This window comes from Sarcophilus harrisii, chromosome 1, assembly GCF_902635505.1.
Source record: "Sarcophilus harrisii chromosome 1, mSarHar1.11, whole genome shotgun sequence".
In the NCBI taxonomy this organism is placed as follows: domain Eukaryota; kingdom Metazoa; phylum Chordata; class Mammalia; order Dasyuromorphia; family Dasyuridae; genus Sarcophilus; species Sarcophilus harrisii.
Window position 1 is genome coordinate 437,120,616 of NC_045426.1, and position 23,218 is coordinate 437,143,833.

General features: G+C 37.1%; 1 protein-coding gene across 1 annotated transcript in view; it reads left to right on the plus strand.

Annotated features, from left to right (window-relative positions):
* The first annotated feature begins 7,020 nt into the window (after positions 1–7,020).
* ZNF704 (zinc finger protein 704) overlaps positions 7,021–23,218 on the plus strand; it is a 321,406-nt gene continuing 305,208 nt past the window's right edge. The window contains exon 1 of the mRNA XM_031946228.1: positions 7,021–8,148. Within this exon, the coding sequence (XP_031802088.1) occupies positions 7,465–8,148 (684 nt within the window). The 5' untranslated portion in view covers positions 7,021–7,464. The remainder of the gene's footprint in view (positions 8,149–23,218) is intronic.

Below are 23,218 nucleotides of genomic sequence, written 5' to 3' on the forward strand. Positions count from 1 at the left end.
GTTTATTAAAACAAAACTGCACTAAGAATTTTGGGACACTTTATAGTTTTAAGATTTGTAAAGAAATATACATATATTATATAATTTTGTCTTTACAACATTCTTGGGATGTAGGTATTATTATTATCCCCATTTTACAGATGAAGAAACTGAGGATGAGAAAAATTAAGTGAACTGCCCAGGGTCACATAGCAACTAAATATCTAATGTAGAATTTGAACATAGTCTTTACTTCTCCAAGTCCAGCTCTATTCACTGTGTCACCTCTAGCTGTATTCTTGAATGAATTCCAGAGTTCACTTCTTCTAGGCAGTTATTGATATCTATTTCATTAGTCCTTTAGTCTATTTCTAAGAAAAACAAAAACAAAACAAAAAAATTTTCCTTAGCATCAAGGTGGTCATTAGACAACTCTTATTCCCAAAACTCTTGTCCACTGTGCAACTGGCTATGCTATGAGTTGCATAATGGCTAAAATATTTGGTCTGGAATTAGGAAACTCTAGGAAAACCTGAGTTCTAGTCATAAAGGACTTATTATGAAGGAAGTTCCAGAGAAAGAACTGATAAATGGAAGTATACATAATATGATTCTACATATATTTATAAATCTGTGTCAAATGGCAGTTTTCTCTAGTATGGGGAGGAAAAGAGAGAATTCAGAATCTAAAATGTAACCAAAAATTAAATTAATTCTATTAAAATAAATTATTTTTTATAAAAATACTTGAGTTGAAATATAGTCCCAAATACTTACTAACCAGATGAACCTGAGCAAGTCATTTAATATTTGCCTCAATTATCTCAATTGTAAGGGTTATAATACTACTTACTTTCTATTTTTGTGAGAACCAAATTAGATAATATTTGTAAAATGCTTAGCATAGTGTCTGGTACGTAATAGGTACTTAATAAATGCTAAGGAATTAATTAAATGTTAGGGCAGCTAGGTGGCACAATGGATAGAGTGCCAGGCTTGGAGTTAGAAAGACATTTTCTGAGTTCAAATTTAGGCTCAGATACTAGTTGTATGACCTGGGCAAGTCACTTAACCCTGTTTGCCTCAGTTTCCTTATCTATAAAATGAGCTGAAGAAGGAAAAGGAAAACAACTCCAGAATGTTTGCAAAAAAAAAAAAAACAAATGGGGTTATGAAGAATAAATAACCTCAACAATTATTATTACGTGCAACATACATACAGTACCAGGGAACACTGACACTGACACATAGAGAAAATTATCTAAATAATCACACCTACTAGAATCAGCCTGCTCTCTATATAATTAGCTCTATAACCACATAATAAGGAACACTATTTCAAAAACTAGACTCTGCTTTTTAGCTGCTGCCGTCAAGCAATCTCAAAATTGGAAAGAGATTAGTTAATGCCCGGATAAGGTTATTGGCAGCAACTGCTTAACTGAGACCTAACTCTTATTATCCTCCCTACCCCAAATTGCTTTGTGCAGTTTTTTTTTTTAAAACAAAGTAATTGTTAGAGTTTATTTATTTTAGTGTCTGAGATACAATATAGTGTAACAATGAATATCATACTGATAACCAGTTTGATTAGTAATTGTTTTCTCCTGCATAGAGTAAAAGTTCTTTGAGAGGAGGGATTATTTCATTTTTTTTGTCTTACTATTTTTGGTTCTTTGAACAGGTGTCAGCATATGTAGCTGATATTTTTCAGTTGTGTCTGATTCAATGTAAACCCATGTTCATGGAATTTTATTGGCAAAGATCCTAGAGTGTTTTGCCATTTTCTTCTCCAGTGTGTCCCCATTTTATAGATGAGGACCTGAGGCAAATAGGGATTAAGTGACTTGCCCAATTTTGCACAGTTAGTAAATATCTGAAGTCCAATTTGAACTCAGATGCTCCTGACTGCTAGGCCTGGTACTCTATCCACTGAACCACCTATACCTGCTGGCATGTAAGAGGTCTTTAATAAATGTTTGTCCATTCATTCTCAATGACTTTTTTTCTCACATGTTCAATTAATAAATAAGCATTTGTTAAGCTCTTTCTAGGCACCTAGAATACAAAGATTAAAGAAAATGAAACAATCTCTACCCTCAAGGAGTTTACAGTCTATTAGGGTGAGACATGTACATATAAAAGTATATACGAAATGGTGAGGATGGGAATAGGCAGGCACCAGAACCTGAGAGAAGGATCAGGAAAAGCCTTATGTGGAAAGTAGAGATTGACCTAAGCAAATGAAACAAATCCTTGTTATCCTAAGATATGGAGATGAGGAGGGATGAGATGAAGTGTGTGAAAGTCAACACAGTCAGTTTAGTCTTTTGTAAAGTGTACAAAGGGGAGAAATAGACAATAAAGCTAGAAAAGTAGGTTGGAATCAGATTGTGAAAACCTTTTCTTTCTCATATACTAAGATAGTAGGTATTAAAAAAAATCTCACCTTCTTGAGATTTAACTGTAACCATTTTTCACTATTTAGCTAATAATTCCTTTCTTGAAAAGAACTTTCCTAGCTAATTTCACCCTTCCCTTATACACCCATAGTTCCTAGATTTTTATTTTTGTTTTGTTGGAGGTTTTTTTAGGTCAGGAAAAGAAAAGATCAAGCTGCCTCTTTATAAATTCTTCTAATCCATAACAATTTCCTTCTAATCAAGGAAACTTTACCCTAGCAACCAAAACTAATTCACTCAATTAATTCTCCCTTCCCTTCCCTATCAATACTCAATTAGCTTTGAATCCTATATTTACTAAGACCTAATGTTTACAGCCTGCTCAGGCCAACTTGCTTTTTTAAAAGACCTTTTTAAAAAATCAAAACATAAGTTTTAAAATAAGTTATATAATTTCTTCTTATCTTCCAAGAATTTAATTAATTAATTTACTCATGCCACTATGAAGCTCTACCCTCATGCTAGTTTTCACTGAGATACAGGAGTTGGAATTGTTGGGATAAACTACTGACTTCCCCCTCAGATATCATATGAATATTCATATCAGAGTATAGAGTGGAGGCATCTAAGTGGCACAATGTCCTAGTTGTATGACCCTGGACAAGTCACTGGACACTATTTGCCTCAGTTTCTTCATATGTAGAATGAACTGGAGATGGAAATGGCAAACTGCTCCTGTAAATTTGTCCCCAAAAAAAATTCCAAAAAAGTTACAAAGATTTACCCAATTGCAATTCTACAAAAATAGCATAGAGTGAGAAATTACATTCCCCCAGGGATTTGAGGGTATGCCCATATCCAAACCAGGAATGTCTTTCAAAAACATGCAGTAACCAGAGTCCATCATTCTCCAAGCAGACCAATCAAAACAACAATAACAAATATATGGGGAGCATGCCCTATCTATAAATCAAGGAGAAAGGGAAAGGAAGGATATAAGAAAATACAAACTAAGAGAATTCCAGCCCTATAGTAGATTCTACTCTTTCAGATAATTTTTAGAAGATATGTGATGGGAATAGTCAGTATACCTGTTCCACTGGGGATGGATAGGAAAGGAAGAATGGTCTCTGGAGTGTCACTACCTAGGGTAAAGCTATGGCTTCAGTCTGGCTCTGAAGATGAATGGCAGTGGTGTTATAGATGGGTTGTCAAAAGGAGAGACTTAATCAAATATTTGATAATAGTCTAGATGTTTGACCAAGGATAGTTATAGAAAAAGTAATTGAGGCCAGGGGTATTTAAAGTAGAATCAAATGATTGGATGAGGGATAGGGAAGAGTTAAAAGATGCCTCTTAGGTTTTTTAGCCTTTATAACTGGGAGAATGAAGGTGAGACTTTATTTTTGTTTTTATATTTTCAATACCTACCACAATGTCTGCTGCAGAGGAAGTGCTTAATAAATTATTGAATTAATACAATTAGGAGGGAGAAGATGAGTCCTACTTTGTACATGTTGAGTTTGATATGTCATTGTGATAGAAATAATCAGCAGGCAATTGAAAATTTGGGCCTGAAGCATCAGGAAAAGGTCAGGTCTAGAGATATAGATTCAGGAGTCATCTATATAGATAGGGCAACTAATTTTAAGGCATGATGGTTGGTGAGATCGCCAAGGGAGATAGTCTATAAAAGGAAATTGCATTGAGAAATTCTTCTAACTAGGAATCGAGAGGAAGAAGATGAACACACAAAAGAGATTGAGAAAAAGTAGTCAAATAGATAGATGGAAAACTAGGAGAAAGCATTATTACAGAAATGAACAGAGGAAAAATAACTATCAAGAGAGGCCTGAGATCCACTATATCAACTGCTGCAGATAATTCAAAGATGAATCACATAACTTCTAGAGATAAAAGGGACCTCAACAGTCATCTAATTCAAGCTAACTCCTCCCCCTTCAAAGAAATTGCAGAACAACATTCCCAAGAAATGATCTTTCAATCTTTGTTTGAAAACCTTCAGTGAGAGGGAACAAATCATTTCCTAAGACATTCTACTCATTTTTGGATTTTTTTTATACCTTACTTCCCTCTACATATTCTATCATCCAATTGTAACCTTCTTACTGTTCCTCAAAGGAGACACTGTCTCTCAACTTTGTGCTACAATTTTTTTTTCCCACTGGCTGTTCACTTTACCTGGGATTCTTTTCCTATTTATCTCCACATTCCAGCTTTCTTGGCTTCCAAGTTTCAGCTAAAATTCCACCTCCTACAAGAAGCCTTTTACTTTTTTAAGGAAGTCCTCCTTAACACTAGTACATTACCTTGTGAGATGACCTCCTTTTTATCCTATTTATATTGTTAACTTGCATCCCTGTTCCTTCCCCCCATTAGATTGTGAGGGGACAAGGACTATTTTTTGTATCCGTAATGCTTAGTCTAGTGCCAGAATATAGTAGGAGCTTAAAAATGCTTGGTGACTTGATTCTAGTTATTTTAAAGAGAGAATGAGAGAGAGACACAGAGAAAGACAGACATAGGAATTGGGCCTGAAATTTAATTGATATAGGAGCTCCCAGGTAAAGAAACTCTTCCAATGAAGGCTAGTAGAGTTGCCAAGAGTACTGACAGTTAAAGTGACTTGTTCAGCCACACAGCTACTATGTGGCAAAGATTTGATTAAATCCGGGTCCTTCAGGTATTGAGGATGACTATAAATTATGATGCCACACTGTTTCTCATATATATATATATATATATGCATATACATATGCATATATATATATATATAAAAGATTTCTAAGAACTTAGGAAAAGTGAAATGAACAGAAAGAAAACAGCTTATACAATGATTACAATAATAATGTAATTCTTGAAAGAATTCAGATCTCTGATAGAAGAATTAAGACTTAAGAAGGCTAGTGATGCAAGATTCTTCCTCTCTTTGCCAGAAAGATGATGTACCCAAAGTACAGAGTGAAAAAGCAGTTTCAGACATGGCCATCTAGGTGTTGATCTGTTTTTCTTGACCCTTCACTGTTTTGATTGATCTCCGCTGGAAACTCTTCAATTCATTAATGTTATTTGACCTGGGCAAAGTATAGTATGACTATCATCTACTTAGTTCTTGAAATTATCCCTTTCTTACTGCAGTCCAAAATTAAATTAGCTTTTTGGATGACCTATTACACGGATTCATAACAAACTTTCAGTCCACTAACAGACCTTCTCCCATCTTCTTATCAGATAAACAAACTATCTCCCATCTTGTACTTGTGAAAATTTTTTTTCTTGACCTCTAGTGTAAGACTATATATATATATATATATACATGTATATGTATATATTCTTATTAAATTTTATCATGTAATATTTGATCTGATTTTCTAGATTATCAAGATCTTTTTGCATCTAATTTAGCAAGTAAGCCATTGCTAATTTTTGAGAGAATATTTGAGTGATGAAGCGAGAAGTTAGAATTCTATCAAATCAATAAAGTTTATTATGACCTACTATGTTTCCAATACAGTGCTGTAAGCACTGGAATGCAAGATATTGAGGAGTGAATGGGTGATAAGTAGAATCAAAAGAGGAGAAAGATGAAACTGTGGCAGAGTGGAGAATAGGGGTTGAAGAGGAGTCCAGTTTTGTGCATGTGTGTGTTTTACATAAAGAAGACCTGATCTGTGATTATAAAAAGTAACATTATAAAAATAATCATTCAAGGTACAGAAAAAATTGCTGGTGCATATAGAATTTTTGTACAAACCTGTCAGACTTAAACTTTATTTGTGGTCCCAAGCAAGATTTCTTAAATTTTTCCACGGGGGAGCTTCCTTTTAACTCAGGAAATTTTTATGTGATCCCAGGTATATATTTATATAAACTAAGTATACAAATCACACATTTACTGATAATAAATCATAATTTTGTGACCCCAAAAATTCAATTACATGACCCCCATATAGAATAATAACCCACAGTTTAAGAAGCTGGGGTGTATAATATACTGGCTGGAGATAGAACACTTTGCAGTTAAGAATTATGTGAGAGGCTGTGTAATAATTTATATTTATGAAGCTTTATAATTTACAAAACCCTTTAATATATTTTCTCATTTGCCAACTCCCCTCCCCCAAAATTTTGTACAAAGTAGATAATGCATCTTCTTCATTGTACAGATTCGGGAAACTGAGACTAAGGGAAGTTAAGTGACTTGTTTAGGATCCCTACAGCCAGAAAGTGACATTTAAAACCATGTCTTTTGACTCCTAATCCAGTGATCTTTCTACTACACCGTTGCTGCCTATATTGCTTGAAAGAGTAAAAATGTAGTGTTTCAGAATACCAAAGAAAAGCTGGACTCCCCCATACGAGGACTCCCTCCCCCAACTTCAAATGTGTACAAAACAGCTTCCCACTGATTTTAAATAAATATCTATAATAGAAGCGTCGCTGTCTCTCAGATGGCGATTAACATGGTTTATTGCAAATCCCTCCATTTAAACAAGACAGACTTGGCGGGAGCCAAATAAATGCACACAGGACGACTCTTCCATGGGAGCACTAGCCGGCGGTTGCCCCTGTTGCTCCAAGCGCAGGAATTTGGTGTAGGGCTGGTAAGAGAGGGGTGGGGGAGGAAATCCAGTCCGGGTTTTGATTGCACAGGGACTATTGGGCTGCGAGGAATGGCTAGTGAGGAGGGGAGAGGGGGCGGTGGTGAAAAACACACAACACAAACAGCTCGAGCGCCGCCGGAGAGCGGGGAACGATAGGCCCGGGAGCCGGCGGCTGGGGCAGGGCCCGGGCGAGGCGCAGCGGCCGGCTCGGGCCGCTTGCATGGAGCCCTCGGAGGCAGACTGCACAGGCTGTGGCTCCCCGCGGGAAGCGCCGGAGGCGGCCCACCGCTCGCACACACCCACCGTCGCCGCCCGCAGCCGCGGCTCTGCCCGGCACTAGGAGAAGCCGGCAGCCCGCCTCCTGCCCGGGCTGGTCGGTGGGGCTCGGGCGGAGGAGAGGAGCAGCCGCCGCCGCCGCCGCCGCCGCTGCGACCCAGCGCCTTAGCACGGGCACTTGCATGCCTTGGGAGGTGGCCCCAGCGGCCCCTTGTAGCCCCGACCCCCGGCGGGTTGCGCCTCGAGCGACAGCCCGACCCCGAGGAGGAGGAGGAGGAGGAGGAGGAGGAGGAGGGCGAGGAAGAGGAGGACGAGGAGGAGGAGGAGGTGGTGGTGACAAACTCTCCCGCTTTGCACTGCGGCCGGGAGCCCCTGCGCCAGGCATGCAGGCTCGGCGTTTAGCCAAGCGCTCCAGCCTGGGGAGCCGCCGGGGGGGCGCAGCGCTGCAGCCGCCGCCGGGCCCGGCATTGGCTAAGGAGGGCGCCCTGCCCGGACTGCCGCCCCTGGCCCCGGCCCGGGAGAGCTGGAGGCCGCCTCCCCCGCCTCGCCGAGCTGGAGCCGGGTCCGGGGCCGCCCCCCCTCCCGCCGCCGCCGCCGCCGCCGGCGCAGCCACGGTCCCCGCCCCGGTGCTGCTGCTGTTGGAGGAGGAGGAGGACGGCGAAGAGGAAGGGGGGAGACGACGGAGGGGGCGCGGGAGGTTGGAGGGAAAGCCCCGGGGGGGCACGGAGGAGGAGGAAGACGACGAAGAGGACGACGAGGACGAGGAGGTGGTCGTCGAGGTGGTGGAGGAAGACGAGGAGGAGGACATCGAGGAGCGCTTCGTGCCCCCGGCGGCCCCAAAGGGCCAGCCCCGGGGCTCGATGAAGGTGCGTCCCGTGCTCCGAGCCCGGGGACTGGGGCTCGGGAGGGGGCACCTGGCCAGGGCGCACTAGAGGCTGGCAGTGAGCGGCGGGGCTCGGAGGGGTGTGTCAGCTGGAGCCTCGCCGGCACCTTCTTGGGACCTGCCCTGAAAGCGAGAGTGTGTGTGTGTGTGTGTGTGTGTGTGAGTGTGTGTGAGTGTATCAATATCTGTGTCTGGTCCAGTCCGCTTGGAGGGACGAGCCATTGAGTACGTTACTAACCCCTCTTTCTCCCCACCCCCAAGCTTCTCAGCTGCAACCCGTCCTCCCTTCCTTGAGGCTTGCCCAGCTTCCCTGTGTGGGCTAGGAGGTGGCACCAGGTGAATGAGTCTTGGGGAGCACTGGGAGGTCCCGTGGAATTTCTCCCACTCAGGGGAAGTGGGAGTGTGTGTGTATGTGTGTGTATGTGTGCCATACCCTGGGGTGGGGGAGTGCTGTTGTTTTCAATCCCGGGCTGGGTCTGTCAGATATTGAAGGCGAGCAGCAGCAGCAACAGCAGCTTCCCATGTTTATCGGACCAATCGCCTTTTTGCTTAGGACCTGTTGTTGATGCGTCTCTAGTAGTAGGCACTTGTTAGATGGATGGTCCTCTGTTCCCATTTCATGGAAAAATAAACAAGCTCTTCTTTAGTGTGGGAAGCTTGCCTGAAGTCTTGGGGTCCCCCCTTTCCCTGTCAGTGTTTAAAAGGATTGTACTTATTTCTCCAAAATTACTAATTTTTTTTTTCAAAAAGGAAAAAAAAATTAGGGTCGGCCTGAGGACACTAGCAATTTAAAAAGATGAGCCTTTTTTTCTAAGTGTATGTTCAAATTTCTAGAGTGCCCTCTCTGCGCTGAAACAGAGGCCAGTATTTTGGTTTTTATGTTTTCAGCAGATGATAAGGGGTTTATTTATTACACAACTGACTGTCTAGAGTTTTCAGGCATGGGATTGGATAACACAGTGATTGCATGGATATGTGTTGCCAAGAAGTTTTGAGAGTAGCAGTGGTAAACTGTTGAGCAATGGATGATTACTTTTTATTATTGCTGGGTATGTATGTGTGTGTGTGAATTCAATAGCTGTTAACTGAACTTTTGTGGAACAGATATGTATTGAAGTCAAGGGAATTATATGAACATACCTGTTCTTTTAAACTTTGAGCTGAAAAGGTAAAGATTATAAAATATATGTATTTCTGTTCCTTGTGGAGAATGTCAGATCCATAAAGCAAACACTTGTTTAACAGTAGCAAAGGAGCAGTGACCTCAAGTTAGAGAACAGTCTTGAACACTGTCAATTAGGACCATTTTTTTTTTTTTTTTTGGACAACTGCTTTTTAGGGCCTAGACTATGAATACCATTCTGATTAACCATGTACTCCTGGAAAGGTTTTAGATAGTATAGTTCAAGGTTCTTTTATTTGTTTCTGAAATTGAGTCCCATGGAACCAGTAACTTTGGAGTGATCTCTTTCAAAGAAATGCTGCTTATCTCATGAACATTATCTTTTTTTTTTGGGGGGGGGGATCCTAAAGTATAAAAAATCTGCTTTGTAAGTGCCATAAAATTTTTAAGCATAACTTAGTTGCCAAGAGGAAAAATAGCAGTTGTAATGTAGTCTTTTAAAAGAAGATCTAAAAAGGAAAATCTGAATTAAAAATAAAACGTATTTTACTAATGTCCCATTCCATTTCATTATCGTATGGAAGTGACCTTAGATTATCAAAGGCTATGCTAGCAGCACAAATGATCTGGAAGATCCAGCTAAGCTCAAAAAGCTTTGAGTGAGGGCTGGTTAATGGATATGTTAGAGGAAAATCAGAACTTGGGCATCAAGTAACAGATTTTTATGCCACAACTATTCAGAGAATACTGTCCACTTGAGAGATAGTATTGAGAGGCTCTGGGTTTGGAATCAGACCTGAATTCAAAGTAACTTAAGCAAGTCACTTATAAGAACACAACCACATTTATTCATCTATAAAATGGGGATTATATTTGTATTACTCTCATTTGACAGAGGAAAGAGTCTTAAAATGCTATATTATAAATATGTATTATTATTTTTTCTCCTACTTCATCTATTTCTTCTTCTTCTAATACTACTGTTACTACTACGATGACTATTACTATTACTACCACCATTACATTTCTGTCTGTGTAGTTCACAGTGTTCCTTTTCCTACTCCTCTTCTTCTTTCTCTTTCTACTCCTACTACTACCACCATCACTTCTACTTCATAAAGGGCTTGTGAGCAGCTACACTGGTGAAGGTAATAATAAAGTAAGGCTTTTTGAACTACAAAGATAAAACAAGTAAACTAGGTGGTAGTGATTTGCATTTCAAAGAAGAATCATCACTTTTCAAAAGGATTCACTGTTGTATGCTATTTATTTAAGATATAATTTATTTTTCTAGAAATTTATTATATGAGTATATTTTTATGAATAAATTTATAGGAAAAAGAGGTCTACACCTTGCTTGTTTTTCATTTACTGATAAGAAATTTTGTTACCCTTTGTTCTAGGTGGTCTACTACTAGAATAAAAGAAAATTATTTTTGTTATCAAAATATAACATGTGCCAAATCAGCCTCTCACCTGATTATCTTATTTTATTCATTTAATATGTATAGCAACCTTTTCTGAAAAGGATTTGAGTCACTTTACAAATCAAACATAATACAAAATAAAATATGAAGTGCTAAGAGCAGTACACATGTTCTGATTAGAACCCTAAACAGAGATTCTTTATTTGGAATCAGAGACTAAGTTTCTTCATAGTTCCTGTAAATTTATATAGAGAGGGGATCAATCATCTTTTAAAATTTTCAGTTCCCTCTAACTAAAACTTAGCTTTTCTTTCAATTATTTAAAATATTCATTCTGAAAAGGGGTCCATAGGCTTTAATACTGACAAAATTTATCCACAACATAAAAAAGATGAAACAATCCTCATCTAAAGGAAATGGAGAGATTAGGTGTTGATAGACTCTTGAGATAAATTATTAGATTGCTGCTGTTAGAAAGAGAAGTAATTTGGTAGCCATGGCAAAAAGGAAAGGTTATGTTACATAGTTTTCATTTTCAGAGGTGGGAGGTGGTTGGGGTTGGGATGAGAAATATTTTTAAAGGCATTTTAAAGAAGGCATTTTTAAAGACAAGCTTTTTTTTTTTTTTTTTTTTTTTTTTTCTTCCTTGAATTAAGTTTGAATGGAAGTTTAGGTTGGGTTCTTATTGAAGAGCCATGGGGAAGATTAGTGTATCCTCAACTCTTGGTTTATTTAAAAAAAAAAAAAAAAAAGTAAAATGTTTAAGGAGATAGAGGACATTAAATTTTAACCAATGAAGGCCTAGCTTAGATTCTTGTGTTGGAAGTGATGTAGGGTGACTACTAGGGGGCCATTGCTTTATTTTATTATGATCTAATTTAATACAAAAACTGAGTTTAAAGAATTGAGATGAGTGGAGAGATAACAAGATATTTGTATGCCATGGGAATCTGCCTCTTAAGCATTACTATCCATAAACATGACTTTGCATGTCATGGAGAGTGGAATTTTCTGGCATTAAAATATATGTATAGTAAAAAAAAAAAAAAAATCTGTGTCTTACTGTATCCTCCTGTGTAGTGTATCCTGTGAACTACCTGTTCTACTACCACCAGATTTGTTAAATTAGGAGAACTGAATAAAAGAATTGTTGGTGGTGTTCCCCCAATGTATGTTCTACAGGAAATTGGGATTACGAATTTTCTTTTTTATTGATTATCTCTCCAAGATTAGTTAGTGCTTTGATTAGACTCTCAAATATCAGGTGTGTGTAGACTGACTATGTGCTAGGTTGAAATGAATTCATGGTTCAAATTGCCCAGTAGTAGGACACTGGTAGAACAGTGAAAGTGATAAATTTTAGCTGAAGGTTGTCGGAGTTGCAGTTCTGTTTTGAAATTTTAGTAGCCAAAATTGTATTCTTTATGCAAACAGAAGTCCCAGAGGCCTACTTTTTTACTGACTGGGCTACTAGGCTGCCTACAACTAGAGCTGTTTCCTAAGGAAAGAACTTTGGAATTTCCATGCATCTGTACTAAATTCCATGTTATACAGAGCGTAAGAGTTGACATTAACTTGAAAAGTTCTTAGGGTGGATGTTACCTGCTATTGATTTTGTTCATAAATGAATCTCATTATGGGCCCACCATGGTGCAGTCATGAATAATTAGCTGAATTGTCCTGTTGACCATTTAAATATGGAATCTCTGGTGTCTGTTTATTCATTGAGAGAATATTCATTGACATGTAATCTGTACAGAGCACTAATAGATGTTCTGAGGGATTCAAATATGTCTAAAAGCATGATCTTTTCTATAAATGGGGTTTACAGGTTAGTAAGGAACAAATCAAGTACAACTATCAGTATGTGATTAGTGAGGGAAACCTTCCCTTAATTTAATCTCCTCTCCCAGATGTAAATGTTATCTTCTACCTCAAATTTTCATAGAGCATTTCATCTTGATAAGAATAATAATTCCTGACATTTATAGAAGACCTTTAACATTTGCAGAGTGTTTTACATGGTATCTTTTGCTCTTTCTTTTGAACTCTTCAAATTTTACCTCATGTTATGCCTACCTGGTATATTCCCTTTCCTAGTAAAGTTCTCAAAGGCATGAATTATGTTATTTTTCATCTTTGGGGTCCCAGTATTTTGTTTTCACTTGGCATATTCTGGGGAAGGGTCTATCCTGTGATTTCATTGTTATGGTATTTTCTAGTGAGGAATTTCCCTTTATTTGTACATAATAACACCTTTACAATTTCAAGTCTTAGTTGCCTGAGCCATTGAGAAAGGAAGTGATTTGCCCAGGTTCTTCCTGAGAAGATTATATTTCTCTGTCCATCATGCCAGATGTTAACTACACAAAGTATTAGGTGCTTCATAAATGTTTGTTGAATTGAATTGACCTAATAATAGTTGGTAACAACCAGCATCTATATACATTTACAAGTATTTTATATCTTATTTGTTCTAGGTATGACACAATTAAAATCTTATTTTTTTGTCACTTTCCATTTTTGAAGAAGACCAGTGACATCATGAAGTTGGAATAAAGTAGTTGTGATGATAGGTTATATCTTGACTTGCTAGTGCAATGAATTTAAGTAAGGCAGAATTGCACAAAAGCCATCAGCCTCACTCTTTCTTCTAGAGTCTTGTCCAGTATTAGGACAAAAGTCAAGATGACTGGGAATGTCCTGATACACAGAATAAAATGCTATAATTGAATAAGAGTGAGAAAAGGTCATTAGATTTAGTAGTTTAGAGATTTTTGATAAACTTACAGAGGACAAGTGCAAATGTGGGACTAAAAGCTAGTTTGCAAAAGGATGAAAAATATTTGTGAAGTGTGGAAGTAGATGTGATGAATGTGGTAGACTTATTCCAAGCGGAACAAATGGTATGAGCAAATTTATGGAGGTGGGAAGAGATAAGCCATGTTCAGGGAACAGCAAATAGTCCAATCTGACTGGAGCATAGACTGTGTGAGGGATGGTAAGGGAAGATAAGATTGGAAATGTAGATTGGGGCCTGTTTCTGAAGGGCTTTAGATTCCAGTATGCAGTGCCTATATTTTATTAAGTAGGCAGCGTTAGAATTGGAAAAGACCTCAGAGCTATTTAATATAGTTGCCTAAACGAGAATCCCTTCTACATCATGAGTACCAAATGATCTTCCAGCCTTTGTTTGGAGACTTTAGGGAGGGGAAATCTATTGTGTCCTATGGTATCTTCGGCATCTACTTCTGCACTGAGCTTCTACTAAACTGGCTTTCTTCAACATAATATGAACTTAACTGTCTCCACAGTTTTCTCTCCTGAAATTCTTATCCCCAACTCCGCCTCGCTCCTATCCCAATCTTCCTTCAACTTCCAGCTCACATCTTATTTCCTCTGGGGTGTTTTTCCTGATTATCCCAACTCTTTCCTGAATTTTCACCATGTTGGCATTTGTTAATTATTTTTGTATGATAATGATTATTATCAATGTACATTGTCAAGTAGATGCCTAATAAATGCTTATTGATTGACTAATAGTATAGTTAATGTTTAAGAATCTTAGTATTACATAATATGATAAATCACATTTCTGCTAAGTTTGAAGGTTTGCAAAGTACTTTGCTCACAATAACCCTGGGAGGTTATATGGGTATTATAACCTGATTTTACAAATAAGGAAATAGTAAGATCAAATGACTTTCAGATGACTCAATATTCTTCAAAACCAGTACTCTGCCCTCTACATATATATTTTGTATTTAAAGTCATTTATTTTTACTTATATATGTTTTATATATATCTATATATACTTTTATCTTTCTATCTATTTACAATGCATTTATATTAAGGACACTTATGGACATTTATTTTTGTGTCACCAGTTTTAGCTATAACAATGGATGATGTTTATATGCTGCCTTAAGGCTTACACCCTTTCATACATTACCTCTCTTTCATCCTTGGAATAATCCTGTGAGATAGTTGTTTCAGATATTATTGGCTCTAAGAATATAATGTTCAGAGAATTAGTAATTAACTTGCTTATGATCATGAAACTATTAAGTAGTAGGAAAAATGTTCAAATTCACATCTTTTCGTATTATAAGTTGTAAACTTTTCCCACTACAATATATTGTTTTTGGAGGAAGTTGGGGAAGAGATGAAGATAACAAGATAGGAAAAAAAGGAAGGTTCTAATTTCTAAATATTCCTGTAGAGGGGAAACAGAAAAACTGTGAAATCATAGTTTTCTCCATCTAACCAGACTTCTTATATGAATTCACTAATTAATTTATTAGATCATAGAAATCCATTGGAGAGCTTTGGATTAAGAATCAAGAGATATGAATTCTAGTTTCATCTTTAGTAACTAGTTAGTAGCCATGTGAGCTTCATCAAATTACCTACTATCTCTGAGTCTCAGTTTTTCTGTAAATGAAATGAAGATGGATTTAATGATCTCCAAGGTACACTTTAACTCAGATTTCTGTGCTTTTACTAGATTAGGTATTGGGTATTCTAATACAAACCTTGGTCTTTTCTTTTTCTTTGGTTTTAATTCCACTGAACCAATTAGAAGCTGCTAACTTAGGTGAAGTTTTTCGGTTTCCTCTTTCCAGCTGTATTTAAAAACTGGAATTTTCTTCAAATTTCTTACATGCTATCTTTATTTGTCCCCAAACCTCCTATACTTGGTCCCATTCCTGGTTCCACTCAACAATCCAGGTCTCCTCATCATCACTGAAATCACCTTTTTTGGATCCTCTAATTTTTGCTGTTTTCCTCCCCATCTTTAATTCTGAACTCTCAGCCTTCTTGATGGAAGAAATTACTTTAATCTGGCCTAATTCCTGACTTGTTTATTTTTTTTTCTTGTCCCTTCAAACCAGTTCAGGGGAACCCTGGTTTTCAATTCTCCATTATGTCTAACCATAGTCCCAGTTGCCCCTGCTCAAACTCCTTGGCTGTAGGGAGTCATTGTAAGATTTTAAGCTGGAGAATGGAAAGATTGATCTGGTGGTGTGTAATGAATTGGAATGCAGAATGAAAGTAAGGAGACCAATTAATAGGTTTCTAACCATGACGTTAAAGACCTGAGCTAGTAGTATTTGTGATAAAGGATAGAAAGGGACATACTCCCAGTTGCTTTTTTGGTGGTACTAGCTAGTGTGTTTCAACTGTGTTTTTATTCATAAAAGAATGCTTTTCTTTCTGTTTTCTGTAGTGGGAAGATATGTACACAAATCAATTTAAGAGCAAGTTATGTAGATAAAATGAAAAGAGTTGCTAGGACATGTCTGTGTTGATACTACTTAAAACTGAAATAATATTCATAATGTCACTGTTACTGCCTACTGTAACTTCTTGTTCTTTTTTGTCTGACTTTTTTGTGATCCCTTTTTGGGGAGTTTTCTTGCAGAGACACTGGAGTGGAGGCCATTTCCTTCTTTAGCTCATTTTACAGATGAGAAAACTGAAGCAAAAGGGGTTAAGTGGTTTGCCCAGGGTTATACAGCTAGTAAGTTATGTGTCTGAGTAAGTCTTTAAGGTCAGATTTGAACTCATGAAGATGGTCTTCTTGATTCAAAGTCTGGTGCTCTATTCACTTTACCACCTAGCTGTCCACTCTAATTTTTAGCAGTAGTATTTTGATATGGGCATTGAAAGGACTTTTAATAGCTTAGTACCTTTATCCTGGCTGTATGCCCCAGCCTAATCAAAGGCTCCTGATGGAATTGATGAATTAAGATGCCTTTAATTATTTTTTCAATGAATAGAACACAGTTTATGGGTGATCAGTAGTTGAATAATTTTGTTTATGTTTTAATATATTGATGTTGTTATTCAGGATATCAGCTTGAGAAATAGTCTTGAAATTAGGAAAAAGCTGGCAAAATTGTATAGTTATGTCTTTTGCTTTTATATCATGTTTTCCATCATTTTTAACCTATATTTTGTTCATTTTTTACACTACTTTCATTAAAAAATATATTTATTGTCTTCTCAACCCTTCCCTAGGAATCTATCCCTTTTAACTTAAAAAAAAATGAATGAGAGGAAAGGCAGTTCATCAAAACTAAAATACCAACTAAGTAATAAATCTTGTAGTATATACAATATTGAATTAATGTTTTAAATTCAGTTAGTGAGGTGAGAGAGCTCTGAATCTCAAGGAGCTCTCTTTTGAGAAGGGGAAGATTGCATTTAGAAGAGATTTTGCCTCCAGGGCAGTTGAAAAAGCCCAGTCCTTAGGGTGTAGCTTCAATGAAGATGGTAATGCATATTCTTTACTGTATAAGTCTTTAACCTTTCTTCCAGAAGGGGAAAATATTTTTTTAAAGCTCTAGTATAGTTGTTATTACTGTGTTCAGTTCCTTTGTTTTTTTTTTTCCTTTTTTTCTATTTATTTCCTAGTTGTTTAGTATTTATTGTTTTCTTGATTCTGCTTGCTTAATTATATACCAATTCATATAAACCTTCCCATTGTTTTCTGAGTTTTTCATATTTCTTGTGGTATAGTACCATATCACAGCAATCACATATCACAATTTGTTAATTCATTCCTTCACTGATGGATATAAATTTTATTTAGTTTTTTTGCTTCCTCCTTCCCTTTCCCTTCCTTCTCTCTTTCTCTCTCTCTCTCTTTCTCTGTCTCTCTCATACACACACATGCACACGCACAAATAATGCCATGAATATTCTATATATACATTCATGTATATATAGAACCTTTCCGTCTTTGACTTTGGCACAGGATTTGGAAGGACTGTCTCACAGTTTCATCAGACAGTAATTTGTTGTTAAGAATCACTCTATAATAATAATTTATACTTACATGGCATTTTAAGGTTTAACTAAGTGCTTTTCTCATAACAGTCTTGTTTATTTTGTTACATGAAGAGGGATAACCTTATTTTACAGATAAGGAGTTTCAGACTTAGAGATTAAGTAATTGGCCAATGTCATATGGCTTTAAAATGTCACATAGTTCACAAATATTTGAGAGGGACTCCTAGGAGGATCAGATAGAATGTGGCAAAGGACATTAGAACTCAACTCAAACCAAGATCTTCTCATTCTGATGCTTTCATATCTATAAGTCTACCTTGTTGTCACACCTTCTGCCATAAAAGACAGTTCTTTATAAAATGGGTGTGAGTTTTATGTCATATTTAGGGCACTTAATAATTTTAGCAATTACCTTTTATTATTATCAGAATATTGAAGTGATCCACAAATGAGGTATTTCTTTGAGGACTAACTTGTAGGGAGAGGGTCATCTTTTCATAAAAGAATGCATTGTCAATGGGGCTAGATTGCCTGGTTCTATCTTAGTTTTGATGTGCGTGATATTTCTAAGGGGATTTGTGTGCCACTGCTACCCTTACATTCATTGTGTTCTTTTTTCAAAAGAAGACTGAATCAAAATTCAAGAAATCTCACTCAGTGGTGGTGGGAAGTTGGTACTAATTAATAAAAAGTCTGAATTTTTAAAAATGCCCTTTTTTGTTACTTATGGGTATATGTTTGGACACAAACTCATGGCTTACAACTTGTTACTGTTCAAGTGTACTCCAATGAATCTATGGAAAATCATTTGAAATAAGCATATTCATTGATCATATACAAGTAAATCAGATGATCTCTTATCCTAAGTAAGTTAAATACTGCCCAGTAATCATGAATTTGTTTGGCAAACTCTTTCTGTGTGTTTCTCTCCTTCCTTTCATAAAGCAAAAATAATAATTTCTGAAATATACTTTCATACCTCCAAAAAAAAATAAACAAAAAAAACCCCCATGATTATAGTTTGTAATTCTGTGCACTAAATAGATGGGCTTCATGAGGTTTTTTGGACCAAAAATTCATCCTTTGGTTTCCTGGTATTGAGCCTTTCTTAATTCATCAGGTAATAGATATATAGTCTGTTTTCTTCTGGAATCATTGGCTTCAGTTGCTCCTTTCTAATTTTCAAGTAGTTTGTTACTTGGGCAAGATTTTATGCTTTTTGTGCCAAGCTGTTAATTCTCTTTCCATTCTTTCTTCCTTAGTTTTCATTTTTTTTTCAGTTGTTCTCTAATTCTTTCATTTACTTCATAAAAATATTTTTAACTTAAAAATATCTCTTGCCTTATGTTTTCTAGGAATTCTCATTGGATTTTTGCCTATATTGTGTTTTTCTTTTGAGACTCCTTATATTTGTAGTCATTCTCTTTTTCTAGATTTATGTCCTAGTATCACCGTAATAGTTTTTATGGTGGGATTCTTTTTTGTTTGTTTGTTTTATCATTCTTTCATATTCTGACTTTAGACTTGATATTGTGAACAGGTTCAGCACACTTCTGGGGAAAATGTGGGAGCTAAAGTTTTGTCTTTTTGAATTTATCAGTTGCTTGTTTGGATATTAAACTCATCTTGTGTTACTCCAGAATGTTAGAGATAAGATAGACTAGAGGCTTGCACGTTTTGAGTGCTCCCATTGTGATCTGATTCAGAGCAGTCTTCTTCCTGCCCTCCTCTTTTTCAAATTCCTGATTTGTATTTGGGTCTGAACAGCATGACTGTTGCTGGACTGAGTTCCAATCAGCCATCTGGAAATCTCTGCTGGTTCAGAGGGACACAACTGTAAGCTCTCTTTTGTCTGGGATTCCTGCCTTGGTTATTCTTCTGGAGGGTTTTGTGTTGGGCTAGAACCTGGAACTGAGACATCACTTTACACCTAGGATCTGAGACATACCACAATTACTTGCTTCTGAATTTATTTCTAGTTCCTGCAACCATTTCTTACCCAGGAATGCCATCGCTGGGGAATCAGGGCTCCTCCTTAGGCTACTCTGCCTCTGTGACCTCAATCTTGGGTATAAGCAATAAAGCTGCCTGCTGACACCTATTCTTATTGTGGTGTCCTTGAATCAGCCTAGGGACAACTTGGTACGGTTCTGGGATCTCATTTTGCTCTTGGGTAACATCTCTCCCTTGCAATAAGTGCTCCAAGTGCTCCTGGCCAGAACCCTTCCTTGGTGTCTATAGACCTCTCTGTCTGTTTTATTTAAGCAAGTTAGAAAAGTTGTTAGAAAATAAGTTAGAAAAATGACTCAATAACTTTGCCTTGGATTTCTCTATCAGCATTCAAATCTGTTTGGAAAAGAGGGGTTTGTTTTTTGGAGGGGGAAGATCAGGTGTACTTCTATTCTGTCATCTAAGCTACACCCTGCATAGTCTGTAGGAACATAGTCTGTTAATAGACCTCTGCTCAAAATCTTTCCAGCTTGATGGAATCTGCCAGATTCTGTGGTCACTATTACAGGATTTGAGAGCACAGTGTAATCTTGTCATTAAGCCATGGGACTTTATTGCATTTATATTTTCACTGTTTTTATACAATCCTTTTCCACATCATAGGCATATCAACGACATGCCCATGAACTTTGACAAAAATGTTTTGCCTCTGCAACCTCCCCATAACTCCCTCTCCCCATTCAACCAATTCAATTATTTAAACATTTTTCCTTTACTCATTTATACATATACCTCAACTCATATATATTCATTTTTACATATTCATCTAGATATCATAACTAATTTGTAACATTTTAAAAAATTAACTGTTTACAGTTAATTGTTTTTTGCCCTGTAACTGTCATGATTCTTTGTCTTTGAACTTAGATCAGAAATTCAACTGAGTTACAGTTAGAAATCCAATTCTCTAGCTAATTATGATTCTCTTCTTCCTCAAGAAAATGTGCTACCTTGGGTGATGCAGATGGACAATGGGGAGTCTGATTTAGTATCTTTACACCACTGAATTATCCTTCAAGGTGTTTAGTCCAAAGAAGTCTGGCCCATTTTCTCTAACTTTTCAGGTAGACTCAAACAATGAACATCTTTTAGTCACAGACCTGAAAGAAGGGCTTTTTGGTAGCCATTCATTCCCAGTTTCCTACCAATCATATTGCCTATGCCTCAGCTCTGTAACGATGCATATTGATCTCACTACATATGACAATGAGTTCTTTTAATCAATTATAACTTGTTCACTACCTACAAAATTTTCTTCTTTGCCTATACTCCTTGAAAGGGAGCTGTTCCCCTCATTTGAGGTCTTAGCTTTGCTGAGGAAGCCGAGATATTATTTACTGTTAAATTCATGTTTTACTAGCAAATTGTTCATGCTTGAAACTTTATGTCTCAGTTTACTTTAATTTTAACCATTACAATATATTAGTAACAATAGTCCAATTTGTTAGGTAGAGAGAGCATATGAAAGGAAGTTAACATATACTGAGTTGGAACAAGTTGTGAAAAGTGTTAAATGCCAAACAATAGAGTTTGTATCTTATCCTACATCTGTAGGTGTAGAGGGAGTCACTGGAAATTCTTGAACAGAAATATTCAGAGTTGTCTTTTTAAAAAAATTAAGTAGTATGGAAAATGGATTGGAGAAGGGAGACCTGATACATCAAGGCCAATTAGAGGCTTTTCCAGGCAGATGGTACTGAGAATCTAAACCATGTAAATAGGGAGGAGAGATAGATATAAGAAAGTGTTGTGGAATTAATAAGACTTTGCAGCTGACTGGGATGTGAGGAGTAGGTGAGAAGGAAGAGATGTGGAGACCTCCAATGTTGTGAACTTGAGTGACTAAGATAGTAGTTCCTGTATAGGATTAGGGAAATCAGTATTTGAGGAATGAATTTTGTTTTGGGGATGTTGGTTTGAGATGCTTATAATATATAATCAAGGTTCAACAGGCTTAGTTTTGAGTATAGAACTCTGAGAGTCATCTTTCTGGAGAATTTAGTTAAACCCATTGTAACATAATAATAACAATAATGTAAATACTACCATTTATGTAGTATTTACTATGTGTCAGGCACTGTGCTTTGTAACAATAATAATAATGATAATACTAACATTTATGTAGTATTTACTATGTGTCAGGCACTGTGCTTTACAAATATCTCATTTGACCACAACAATCCTGGAGTATAGATGTTATTATTACTCCCATTTTACAGATGAAGAACTAAGGGAAACAGATGTGGTTTGCCCAGAGTCACACAGTTAGCAAGCTGTTTGAGGTCAGACTTAACTCAGATCTTTCTGACTCCAGGCCATGCTATATGCACCATTAGCTGCCTTGTAGTTAATGAGTCTAACATGATAGAGAATGAATATGAAGAAGAGAAGTCCCAGAACCCTTGGGAGTATGGTCAGGAGTATGTTGGGGGCAATCAATGATGATCCAACAAAAGAGACTGAAATTGTGACCAAACATAACTGGAACACAGCTGTGTCAGTGAAATCCAGCAAGAAGAGAGTGTCTAGAGAAGAAGGGAATGATCAAAAATATATGTTTCCAAGCGCTTCCAAATGATGAACATTGAAAAACATGGCAATTCAGGTAGACTGTTGGATAGAACAGGAGAATGATGTCTGAAACTAAATTACAACAGTTTGAAAAGTTAGTGGAAGATGAGAAAGTGGAGGCAAGGTTTAGGAAGAGGTTTTTGTTTTTGTTTTTTAAACCAAGAGTTTGGATTTGAAAAGTAAAAGAGAGAAGGGATACCAATCTGGGGGGATAGAAAGGACAAGTAACATTTTTGAAGATTGTAGAGAGCATAAGGAGAGCCTGAAAACTAGGGTGAGAGAGGGGATGATTGGTGGGACAAGCAGAAAAGAGAGGATATTGTTTCAGTAGAATGAAAGCTTCTTGAGGCAGAGACTGTTTTTGTATCCTTAATGCCTAATAATTCCTGCCATGTTGTGGGGGCTTAAAGCTGCTTGCTAATTGCTTGATTAAGGGGATCCAAGCAGCAAGATAACCAGATTGATTTGGCATAGGGAAGTGTAGAATAACTGAAGATTGCAGTGAGAATGAGGAAGAGGAGGTTATGATCATGAGGAATTTCAGTTTTATATAGTGAAGCATGAGGATGCCTCAATGTTCTTTGTTAGTCTTTGTTAGTGCCTGCAGTAGAATGAAGGTACAAATCATAAGAGATGATGAAGTTGATGAACCATGAAGCAAGAGTACTGGTGGGGAAATTGACATCAAATTAAAATCTTTTAAAAGGGTTGGAGAGGAAGGTTGTGAGCCAGGTTTCAAAGTCTTTGAGAAAGGAGGGAAAATGACCTTGAGCTGGTAAAAAATCTCAATGGCAGTGAACCTCAAAAAGTGGTTGCTGAAGGAGAAAATACTAGTTCTTTTTAGAGATAAATTGTGGGTTTGGTTTTATTTCATATTCAGAAGCAAAAAGAAACATAGTTTAATGAAATTTTTGGTCATCTTATCCTGCGATGCTCATGGTAAAGATTTGTAGAAAGATCAACATGAAAATAATTGTAGTTTATGTACCAACCTCAGCTTTTTTTTTTCTTCTTTTTTTTTATTTAATAGCCTTTTATTTACAGGTTATATGTATGAGTAACTTTACAGCATTAACAATTGCCAAACCTCTTATTCCAATTTTTCACCTCTTACCCCCTACCCC